A 12,286-nucleotide genomic window follows, 5' to 3' on the forward strand; every position below is an offset into this window, starting at 1 on the left:
TTTCTGAGCAGTGCGGTCTGGTTCAGATGCGGATTACAGGCTATTGACTTCAGTGGGAACCGTTTCTAAACCGCATATGTGTGAACAGGATAATCCTGAAAGCTAATCCTGTCCTGAACCTGATGTAAACCTGACATAAACCGGTGAACAAATACTGCATCAATTAGCTGTGAAATCTGAGCTTCAATCCGCATCACATATGTGTAAATCAGCTCTAAATTGACTCTTTTTGAGCATTCATGGAGAACAAATGCTTTGCTCCGAAAAATATAAAAACAATCTTTGCCCCATTCCACCCAAAATGAAAAGTCTGTTTTGGATAGAATCCTGCTGTAAAGTACTCTTTTCCTGTCTCATTCAGATATAATTGTAAATATTCAGTATAACTGAACAAAAAAGGTTTGATCTTCAGCATTCTAATGTGTAACTTCTGTTTCAGGTTGTGGAGCTTGTATCCAGTGCCATAGGAGATTTGGTGCAGGGAATATATTATGAAAACTCATATTTGCCAGAGGTAGGCGGTTATAAATACTTACTCTTAAACCTTAATTTACCATGTTAATTATACAATGAAATGTGCTTACATTTGTGCTTTTAAACTTTAATGTTCCTTTAGTGTTTTATTTGATAATTATGGCCACAAATATTAGAAAACTACTACTACAGACCAGGTCTAGTAAATTTCTATCTTCTCTCTGAGCCCCGAGACATGTTTTGGCTTCCCTCTACAGAGCACTACACGTTGCACTTCACTATGAACTTCCTCCTTATACTGGAGCGTGGTCTCGAGACCTTGGTAGAGACATATCTGCAGAGGACTGGACTACGTCATTCCATTTCACTCATAAATCTTCTATTTCATGTTATTCACAGGAAAAGAACTTTACGCTCCTTTCTCGATGGTATAGAGACCCCTTCTCCCTGCATAAAATATTCCCTTCTATATCCAATCTCTGCTGGCGTTGCAATAAAGTTGTCGGTACCCAGCTCCACATCTGGTGGGATTGTGACCTGATACAACCCTTTAGGCGTCAAGTCTTTGATGTATACAACAAGATCTATGGTGAATCCTTGGCCGGAGATTGCTCTTCGCTCCATTCTACTGGGCTCCTTGGCAGCGCAGAAGAAATGTTTGTTGGTTTTCTTTTTGTCTGCGGCTCGCCAATAATATCCCTCTCTTGGAAATTAGCCACACACCCCCGCCTCTTCCGATGTGGGTTTCTGCGATTAATGATATCATGTGTATGGAAGAAATGTTGGCATTTGCCAGTTATATCTATGATAAAGACTAATTACTATGGTCAGTCTGGCTCCATTTCTCCTCCTCTTCGACCCTTCGGGAGTTGTGTGCCCCTGTTGTGTCCCAATAGAGTTGGGCCTCGTATATCTGTTTCTGTGGTCATCAGTTTGGCCTTCATGTCCACGCTTGGCCAAGATCCGCTAGGTTATGCTTCCAGGGTCTCCTGGTGGTATGCCACTGTGATCCTGCCCCATGTCTTCCCCGACCCCTCTTTCTTTCATTCTTTTGCAGTCTCTAGTACTAGCTTCTCGTTTCTCTCTTTTCTTTCTACACTCCACTATTTCTTCTCTTAGTCCTGTTATGTACATTGAATCATATGGAGGTGCCTCTCGATGTTTTTCTTGTCCAACCCTGAGAGTTATGTTACTGCTACCTTCATAATAGCTGCTGTTGATCCTTTTTTTTTATTCACTGAGTATGACTATTCACAATCACTTCTCTGGATCATTTTTATGCTCGTGGTTTACTTGTACATGTTTTTCATGTCTCCTTTGTTTTGCTCTGTAAACATTGTTGCAAAAAACATAATGAAGACAAAATTGCCTTTAAATATCTATCTTATAGGGCTGGCACAGAGGTTCAAATACATAAAAGAAAAAGGAAAATTACTGCCATCCTTTTGCTACTGGGAATACTGAATTGTTGAGAGGCTGTGGCATGAGATTAGGTCATCTCATGCTGGTTACAATGGAGGCATGATATGTGTGCATCACTGACAGCCACAGCTTTAGAATAGATCTAAACCCTAACTTGCTAACATATAGTTTATTTCACTGTGCATTATATACAGTTTCCATATTTTTGCTTTCATTAAAGTATATGTTAGGGTAGAAGCAGAACTTTTTGCTGGTTCTGATATATTAGAAAAGAGTTAGGTCCCTGCCACAATTTTAGTGTGGTCTGTGTCCCTGCAAGGCAGATTCACCCTCTGTTGGTGACCACTGTTACTGAGACAAAAAGTAATCCTAAATTTTAGAGTTGAGGTGAGGGCAGAGGCGGCTCTTTAATTAGTCAAATTAGGCGATCACCTAAGGCCTCATGTTCACAAGGGCATCGCGACCGCCTAATTTGCCTAAAGCAGTGTTTCTCAACTGGGGTTCTGCGACGATTTACCTGTCAGTCTCAGGCTGGTGACAGGGAGATCGCATGGACACATCTGTAGGGATGTCGCTGTCATGTACTGTTCCCTGCCGGCTCCTCCCCTCCTGCCCATCCCGGGTGCTTGTATATGACACCATCTGGGATAGGAGGAGGGGCCGTCGGGGAACAGCGCGCCACTGGAAGACTTTTTAAAGCCGCCTCTGAAGCCAGGTAGAAGAAGAAGGAAGCCAGTACAGTAGTGTGCCCAGCAGTGTCCCACACACTGTGCCCAACAGTCTGTCCCATACAGCGTGCCCTGCCCCATGTAATGTGCCCTGTGCCCTGCCCAATGTAATGTGCCCTGTGCTCTGTCCCATGTAACGTGTCCTGTGCTCTGTCCCATATAATGTTCCTGTGCTCTGCCCCATGTACGGTGTCCTGTGCTTTGTCCCATGTAATGTGCCCTGTGCTTTTTACTATGTAATGAACCCTGTCCAATGTAAAGTGCCATGTCCCATGTAATGTGCTCTGTGCCATGTAATGTGTCCTGTCCCATGTAATGTGCTCTGTCCCATGTAGTGTGCCCTGTCCCATTTAAAGTGCTCTGTCGCATGCAATGTGCCCAGTGCTCTGTCCCTTGCTATGTGCCCTGTGCTCCATCCCATGTAATGTGCTCTGTATTCTATCCCATGTAGCGTGCTGTGCCCCATGTCATGTGCTGTGCCCCATGTAATGTGCCCTGTCCCATGTAATGTGCTCTGTCCCAAGCGATGTGTCCTGTTTCATGCTATGTGCCCTGTACCCTGCCCCATGTAATCTTCCCTGCTTTCTTCCAGGTAATATGCCCTGCTTCCCCCTCATGTAGTATGCCCTGCTGCCCCCCCCCCCCCCCACACACACACACTGTTTATTCCAAGTTGGACTCAGAATGGAGAATCTCTGCAGAAAAAGCAAATAGGTACATTTTAATATTTATTCTTTTTTTTAATGCTATTTCTAAAAATAATTATTATCAACAGCTCGCTAATCGTACTGATGTTCCATGAGGTGTAGATGTGAACATTATTTCAGGGGTACTCCAAGAGCTCAAACTTTTTGCAGGGGTTCTGCAAAGGTAAAAAGGCTGAGAAACACTGGCCTAATGCATTTCTCCAATTTTGAGGGACAGGGGACCTTAACGCTGCTGTGCTCAGGCAGCATTTAGAGCCCTGTCACACTCACCCTTCTGGAGCTCCGCCCTCAGCCAGTGAGGAGTGACATTGCGTACATGCACATCACCCCCCCATTTACGGGACAGTATTATCAGTGCTGGGCCTACAAGGAGGGGTGCTCCAGAGGACAACATTGTGAGTGCGGCAGGTGAGGGGTTAGTGGAGTCACAGCAGTTGGCATCTCATGTCTTGGCCCGTCAGGGCACAGGACAAAGCACTCGGGACAAAATGTATGTGAAATGCTTTGATACAGTAATGTTTTATGTGATTTTAGTGTATTTGGTGAATGTCACTTTTAAAATTTTTGAATTTCCCACCGGTTCCGTCCCCCGTACGTCCCGACGCTCGCAGGGACCGGAACCCGGAAGACAGATGCTGGCATCGGCCAGAGGAGATGGCCGGGGACGCTGCAGGGGGGACATCGCGGGAGCGCAGGACAAGGTAAGTGAAACCGGGATCCCAGAGCAACGCTGCAGGGTAATTCCGAGTGTAGCTCAGGGTTACCACTTTTGGTACTGAACGTTTACCCCGAGCTACACTCGGGAATACCGCCAGGGAGGTTAAGGAACAATATACAGTATATTTAATATGCTTGAAAGAAACCTTTGAATTTACAGTAACATGAGATTCTATTGCGTGGGTTTGGATCTTACTTAATTAGGTCTCTGTCAGTTTGTGATAAAGGCAAGGTATTTTACATCATTGCAGGAAGGCAGTTAGATATTTGGAATAATGCCAGACTCATTCACCTTTCCAACCGCTCTGTCTCCGCCACCCCCCTCTGCCAATCCCTCCACTGGCTTCCGATTGCGCAACGGATCAAATTCAAAATCCTAACCCTGACGTACAAAGCTGTCCACCATACTGCCCCGTACTACATCTCTGACCTAATATCCAAGTACCGCCCAGCACGCACACTCCGCTCCTCACAAGACCTCCTTCTCTCTAGTTCCCTGGTCTCCTCCTCCCATGCCCGCCTCCAGGACTTCTCCAGGGTGTCACCCATCCTCTGGAACTCCCTGCCCCAACCCATCAGATTATCACCTACTCTCCTCTCCTTTAGGCGCACCCTGAAAACCCATCTCTTCAGGGAAGCCTACCCCACCCCCTGCTAACTTGCCGACCTCCTCCACTCTTCCTACCACTCCATCCCCCACAGCTATCTCCTCCTGTGTCACCACCCCCTCCCTCCTAGATTGTAAGCTCGAAAGAGCAGGGCCCTTGATCCCCTCATGTTTTGCATTGTATTGGTATTGTTCTGTCACATGTTCTGTCCCCCTTTGTAATGTACAGCGCTGAGCGAACTATTGGCGCTTTATAAATACTGTATAATAATAATAATAATAGAACCCAAATTGTGTTTTTGTACAAGGGCCCTTTTTATTGTATGTATTGCACTGTATAATGTGCCAAACATGTTATATACATATGTACATTTAATTTATCATTTACAATAATGATAATTTTTTAGGAATATCTGATTCCAAGACCTTCTGTGTGCTAGTTTAAAATAAATCTTGGCTTCTATGTCTAATCATTGCAAGGTACTCTGAAATATAATTGATGTGCCTGATATAGCTGCTTGTCTTGCAAACCTCTAGCCGTGTTATTATTTTCAACAAGTTTTGAAATAGATCCCTGCTGCTCATTAATGCAAATTACAGGAGATATGTGAGGATTACCTACTGCCTGCATTGTTCCTGAATATGGGGCGTTTAATAATAAACAGATTCTATGCGAATAGTCTTATTAGACTGTGCCAAAAAAAAAAAAAGAGTCATGTTGAACTGTTGCCCATTGTACAAAATGCAACATATGATACGCTTAGAAAAGAATGAAATTTAAGCCCATCTCATTCGTATGGGGTATCATCTTTCTAGAAATCAGAACCAGAGACTAAATCAAATTCCTGCAGCAGACTCTAATCTTACTAATTTGAGCTTGTGCCAAAGGGTGCAACATTACCAGGAAAGGAGGGATCACAAAATTTGAGACTGATTTGAAAAGAAACAATATCTTTTGTAGCAAGCAAGCATGATATCAAACTTCAGCATGCACAGACGGGCTATTAATTCAGGAAAAGTAATGGGGTAAAATAATTACAGGTTCAGAGTTTCAGGGAGGACAGGATGAATTAACTAAACACTAACCCAAAGCTAACATTGAGTGGCTCTTTTACAGAGACAGCGCAAGGAGTAACAGTGAAGTGAAAAGTGCTGTACTCTATGGAGGATTACTCCATTCAGAACAATAATGAAATAACATTGTTCATTGGTTGCTATTGGTTATGACAAATGTGCATCTTCCTTCTTGACATGTTTGCCAAGTATAGGCAACTGCTGACCATTAAGTGCTACATTATTGGAATTACTTGTTTAATAAAATAACTATTGTTCAGAATGTATTTTCTGAAGTGCTTCAGCTTAAAGAAAAATATGGAATGTTTATTAGGGGACCAAAACCAGCAGTTGACATTTTTTTTAACCTTCGTGCTCCTTTCTTTCAGCAAAGCAGCTGTTCAAAATAAGGTATTAAATAGATAATAAAAGATTCTCCATGCTTTGTGTTTGTTTGAAAGATATCTAAAATATGCAAATATTATCTGTGAAGAAGAATTGCATCAAATTAATAACTTTCAGGTCTTTCTGCCGTGGTTAATGTAAAATAAGAAAAAAAAAATTATGTACACATTTATTCAGCAATGCTTGAGAAGGCTTGAAGGAGTCAGATCAGCTGATGACACGAAGATCATAAATCAATGCAAAATGGCACAGACCAAGCCCAGTTGTGACAAAAGGTTTGTGGAATTACACTATATTGCCAAAGGTATAGGGACGCCTGCCTTTATGGGCACATGAACTTTAATGGCATCCCAGTCTTAGTCCATTGAGTTAGCCCACCCTTTTCTGCTATAACAGCTTGAACTCTTCTATGAAGGCTGTCCACAAGGTTTAGGAGTGTATCTATGGGAATGTTTGACCATTCATCCAGAAGCGCATTTGTGAGGTCAGGCACTGATGTCGGATGAGAAGGCCTGGCTCGCAGTTTCCGCTTCAATTCTTCCCAAAGGTGTTCTATCGGGGTGAGGACAGGACTCTGTGCAGACCAGTCAAGTTCCTCCACTCCAAACTCGCTCATCCATGTCTTTATGGACCTTGCTTTGTGCACTTTTGCGCAATCATGTTGGAACAGAAAGGGGCTATCCCCAAACTGTTCCCACAAAGTTGGGAGCATGAAATTTTCCAAAATATCTTGGTATGCTGACGGCTTAAGAGTTTCCTTCACTTGAACTAGGGGGCCAAGCCCAACCCCTGAAACACAACCCCACACCATAATCCCCCCTCCACCAAACTTTACACTTGGCACAATGCAGTCAGGCAAGTACCGTTCTCCTGCCAACCACCAAACCCAAACACATCCATTGGATTGTCAGACAGAGAAGCATGATTCGTCACTCCAGATTACATGTCTCCACTGCTCTAGAGTCCAGTGGCTGCGTGCTTTACACTACTGCATCACATGCTTTGCATTGCAGTTGGTGATGTAAGGCTTGGATGCAGCTGCTCGGCCATGGAAACCCATTCCATAAAGATCTCTATGCACTGTTGTTCTAATCTGAAGGCCACACAAAGTTTGGTGTTCTTTAGCTATTGACTCTGCCGACAGTTAGCAACGTCTGCGTACTGTGCGCTTCAGCATGTGCTAACTCCACTCTATCATTTTACATGGCAATTTTATGAGTTGCTGTTGTTCCCAGTTGCTTCCACTTTGTTATAATACCACCAACAGTTGACCATGGAATATTTAGTAGCTATTGACTCTGCAGACAGTTGGCGACTTCTGTGCGCTTCAGCATGTGCTGTCCCCGCTCTGTAATTTTACATGGCCTACCACTTCGTGGCAGAGTTCCTGTTGACCACAGTTGACCGTGAAATATTTAGCAGCAAGGAAATTTCATGGATGGACTTTTTGCACAGGCAGCAACCTAGCACGGTACCACACTTGAATTCACTCAGCTCCTGTGAGAGACCCATCCTTTCACAAATGTTTGTAGAAGCAGTCTGCATGCCTAGGTACTTGAGTTTATACACCTGTGGCCATGGAGGTGATTGGGACACCTGAATCCAATGATTTGGAGGGGTGTTCCAATAATTTTGGCAATACAATGTATGTATTTATGGTTCCAAGAAATGTCATCTGATTTTTATTAAAAGTCAAAATAGTAGATGAGAGCAGTCCAATTTTACAAACAAATATAACACACTTTTGTATCATTACTAAGCAAATTATTCCAGCAGTCGCAAGCATTGATGAAAAAAATAGGGTGCTACAAAAAGTGGCAAGTCACTGATAGAATCCTGTTTAATGGCAACAAACCCTACTAAGCATTTTCCTTAGCTGTGGATTGGATCTGTGCATCTGGTAGCAGATATTTTTGTCAATGCTTGCACAACCCCAATTCCATAAAAGTTGGGATGTTGTGTAAAATCGACATAAAAACAGAATGCAATGATTTGCAAATCTCATAAACCCATATTTTATTCACAGCAGAAAGTAGAAAACATATCAAATGTTTCAACTGAGAAAATGGACAATATTAAGAAAAAAAATAAGGTAATTTTAAAATTGATGGTAGCAACACATCTCAAAAAAGTTGGAACAGGGCAACAAAAGGCTGACAGAGTAAGCGGTACTAAGAGTTCGAAGAACATTTTGCAACTAATTAAGTTAATTGGCAACAGGTCAGTAACATGATTGGGCATAAAAATAGCATCATAAAGAGTCAGAGTGTCTCAGATGTAAAGACAGGCAGAGGTTCGCCAGTCTGTAAAAAGCTGCATCTAAACATCATCGTGCAATTTCAGAATAATGTTCCTCAACGTAAAATTGCAAAGACATGAAATATGAACAAAGCATATCCCTCTACAGGGTGCACTTGTCTCAATTAAGAGCATTAGGTGTTATTTCTGTCTGATGCTTTGTTCCTCTATCAGCATGAATCACTTCTGACAAGCTTTCCTGACACCAAGAGAAAAAAGGTGACAGTGGAGGGAGCTCCAGCTGATTGACAGCCTTAGCCATGTTGCTGTGTGAAGGGGCTGTGTCCCTTCCCTCCAATCAGCTCTTAGCGCTCTCCTCTCTGACCTCTGCAGAGTGTGACTTCAGCTTCTGCCTCCATATTTCTGAACGCTCAGGCAAGCCTTGTAAGTTCTGTGCTTTGAATGAACTTAGAAAAGAGAATACTGCAGATAGACAGGTACAGAATATGTAAGAGGATTTCTTTCATCTATGTGCATCACCTGAGGCCAGTCATTTCACCGGGTATATGTTTACAACCAATTTAAATATATTATCATCTCTAGTACATAATATCATCAAAAGAGTCCAAGAATCTGGAGAATTCTCTGTACACAAAGGACAAGGTCAAAATGCAATATTGGATGCCTGCGATCTTCTTGCACTCAGACAGCACTGCATTAAAAACATGCATTATTCTGTGATAGACATGAAGTCATGGACTCAGGATTACTTGCAAAAATCACAATCTGTAAATTAGGCTCGCTGTACCATCCAAAAATGCAAGTTAAAGCTCTATCGTGCAAATAAGAAGTAATGTCAGAATATGATCCAGAAACACCACTGTCTTATCTGTGCCAAAGCTCATTTAAAATGGTCTGTTGCAAAGTTAAAACTGTTCTATGGTCAGACCAATCACAATTTGACATTATTTTTGGCAACCATGGGCACCGCATCCACCGGACTAAAGAGGAGAGGGACCTTCCGCCTTGTTATCAGCACTCCATTGTAAAGCCTGCATCCCTGATTGTACTGGGTTGTATTAGTGCATATGGAATGGGCAGCTTCCACATCTGGAAGATGAAAGATGCTGAAAGATGCATCCAGGTTTTACAGCAGCATTTGCTCCCATCCAGATGGTGCCTTTTTGAGGGAAGGCCTTGCATATTTCAGCAGGACAATGCTAAACCACATACTGCATAATTGACAGCATGGCTTCGTAATACAAGGGTCTGGATGCTTAACTGGCCTGCCTGCAGTCCAAACCTTTTACCAATTGAAAATATTTGGTGCATCTTGAAATGAAAAATATGACAAAGAAGACCCAGGTCTGTTGAGCAGTTAGAATTCTATACAGTCATGGCCAAAAATATTAGCGCCTCTGCATTCCTGCTAGATAGTGCACCACTTTGCCCAGAAAATTGTTGCAATTATAAATATTTAGGCATTCTCGTGTTTATTTCTTTTGTTTGTATTGGTATGACACAAAAAAGTGGGGAAACAAAAAGCCAAATCTGACACATTCCACGCAAAACCCCAATATGGACTGGACAAAACTATTGGCACCTTCTCAAAATTGTAAGAAATAATTGCATTCCAAGCTTGTGATGCTCCTGTAATTAAACTCACCTGTATCAATTCACAGGAGCTGACAATTTTGAAATCAGACTGGCAACCAGTTAAAATGGTAAGATATTGACTCAGCATTACTGTTGTGTGTCTCTGTGTCACATGGAGCATGGAGAAGAGAAAGAGCAGCAAAGAACTGTCTGAGGATTTGAGAACAAAAATTGTGGAAAAGCATGGACAATCTCAAGGTTACAAGTCCATCTCCAGAGATCTTAATGTTCCTGTGTCCACTGTACGCAACATTGGGAAGAAGTTTATAGTCCTTGGCACTGTAGCTAATCTCCCTAGGCATGGATGAAAGAGAAAGATTGAAATGAAGGATTGTTTTAAAGGTGGATATAGAACCTTAAGCCACAGGGAACAACTGTGTCACCTCGCACTATAAGTCGCCATCAACGGTAGGAGACCCAGGAGGACCCCACTGCTGAAAATATTTGGTGCATCTTGAAACGAAAAATATGACAAAGACCCAGGTCTGTTGAGCAATTAGAATCCTATACAGTCATGGCCAACAATATTGGCGCCCCTGCATTTCTGTCAGATAATGCACTACTTTGCCCAGAAAACCATTGCAGTTACAAATGTTTAGGCATTCTAGTGTTTATTTTGTTTGTATTGGTATGACACAAAAAAGTGGGGAAACAAAAAGCCAATCCTGACACATTCCACACAAAACCCCAATATGGACTGGACAAAATTATTGGCACCCTCCTTTATTATTTGGTAGCACACCCCTTGGAAATAATAACTGAAATCAATCTCTTCCTGTAACCATCAATGAGTTTCTTACACCTCTCTACTGGAATTTTGGACCACTCCTCTTTCACCAACTGCTCCAGGTCTCTCAGATTGGAAGGGTTCCTTTTCCGAACTGCTATTTTGAGATCTCTCCACAGGTGCTCTATGGGATTGAGATCTGGACTCATTGCTGGCCAGTTCAGTACTCTTCAGCGCTTTGTCTGAAACCTTTTCTGGGCGCTTTTTGACGTGTGTTTTGGGTCATTGTCCTTCTGTAAGACCCATGACCTCTGACAGAGACCCAGCTTTCTGACACTGGACGTGTGTATACCACTATTCAAACCCACAAACATTGCTTGACACTCACGTTGCTTAACTAAATTAAGATATTATAAAAAAGAAAAAAAGAATGTTGTTAAAAACAATGAATGCATGACCAAATGTTTGTATAATCAAAAAGGGGGGAGAACACATATCAAAAAGGAAAAAAGAAGAAAGGGAGAGAGGGAAATGAGTATAAATGTAGATCTAAATCCCATCTCAAATGTAGCTCTTGAGGGGATCTTGTATTCGATCTTAAAGTCCACCATACTTCTCTTCCTAAAAGTCTTCTAGCCCTATTGCACCCCCTTGATGAATGTGACAGCCTTTCTATGCCAGTGAATCTAAAAGAAGAAAGATCACTAGAGTGACCATCTCTAAAATGTCAAGATACATTTGAAATATGTTTAGCATAAAAGTTGTTTGTGTCATAATAGTGCTCCCCATTTCTGGTTCTCAAACTCCGTGTGGATTGCATATTGCAAATTACATGAAATGCAGATGATCAAATATATTACAAAGTTGGTGCCACATTTAATATATTGTTGGCTGGAGAACATTTACCCAGATGATGAGGATGGAAATGTTTTGCCTGGCATGATAAGATGACAATACCTGCAGGTCTTATTATTACAGGGATAACTACCTGTGCAAAATAGCCAGGTGGGTTGGTATTTTCTAGAAGACAAACATGAAAAACTAGGTGATAAATGAGCAGCCAATGTAGATGCCCGACAACTGGAGAACTGACAGCCGTACTGTAGTACCTTATGTAAACTTTTGTCCGTATACAGCATAGGTAAATTCTTTTTTTATAATATTAACAATTTGATTAAATTCTTTTGAATAAGTTGTGACAAAAGTTACATTAATCAATTTATCATTAATTTTTGATGGGCGGAACATCAGGCAGAGTGCATGTTTTCTATAGTGTTTTCACCACTATATATATTATTGTTTTGTGTTGTAATATTAGTTATGATTAAGGCCATATAGGCTGAAACGTATCAACTTTTTTGTATTTGCAACTTTTATAATGTGGTCTCCAAATAAATACAAGCATCCAAAGAGCATCCATAGTCGTGTGGATCCTTCCTTACCTCACTATTGTATGCAGTTTAACAACTGGGCACCTTTGGCTCTTCTTCATTCAAGTTATATGAGTAGCTGCACTGTTGTGTGTATTTCTGACACTGGGCTCTACATTGCA

The 12,286-nt window shown here is 41.9% G+C and overlaps 1 protein-coding gene across 2 annotated transcripts in view; it reads left to right on the top strand.

Moving 5' to 3' along the window:
- PDSS2 (decaprenyl diphosphate synthase subunit 2) overlaps positions 1-12,286 on the top strand; it is a 235,444-nt gene that overhangs the window by 165,779 nt on the left and 57,379 nt on the right. The window contains exon 5 of one of the 2 annotated variants that reach the window (XM_089664931.1): positions 440-514. The exons of the other annotated variant lie outside the window; for it this stretch is intronic. Within the exon in view, the coding sequence (XP_089521057.1) occupies positions 440-514 (75 nt within the window). The remainder of the gene's footprint in view (positions 1-439; positions 515-12,286) is intronic. 2 annotated transcript variants of the gene reach the window in all.

Source organism: Staurois parvus, unplaced genomic scaffold (assembly GCF_062004578.1).
Source record: "Staurois parvus isolate SC_StPar_1 unplaced genomic scaffold, SC_StPar_1.0 ptg000048l, whole genome shotgun sequence".
In the NCBI taxonomy this organism is placed as follows: Eukaryota; Metazoa; Chordata; class Amphibia; order Anura; family Ranidae; genus Staurois; species Staurois parvus.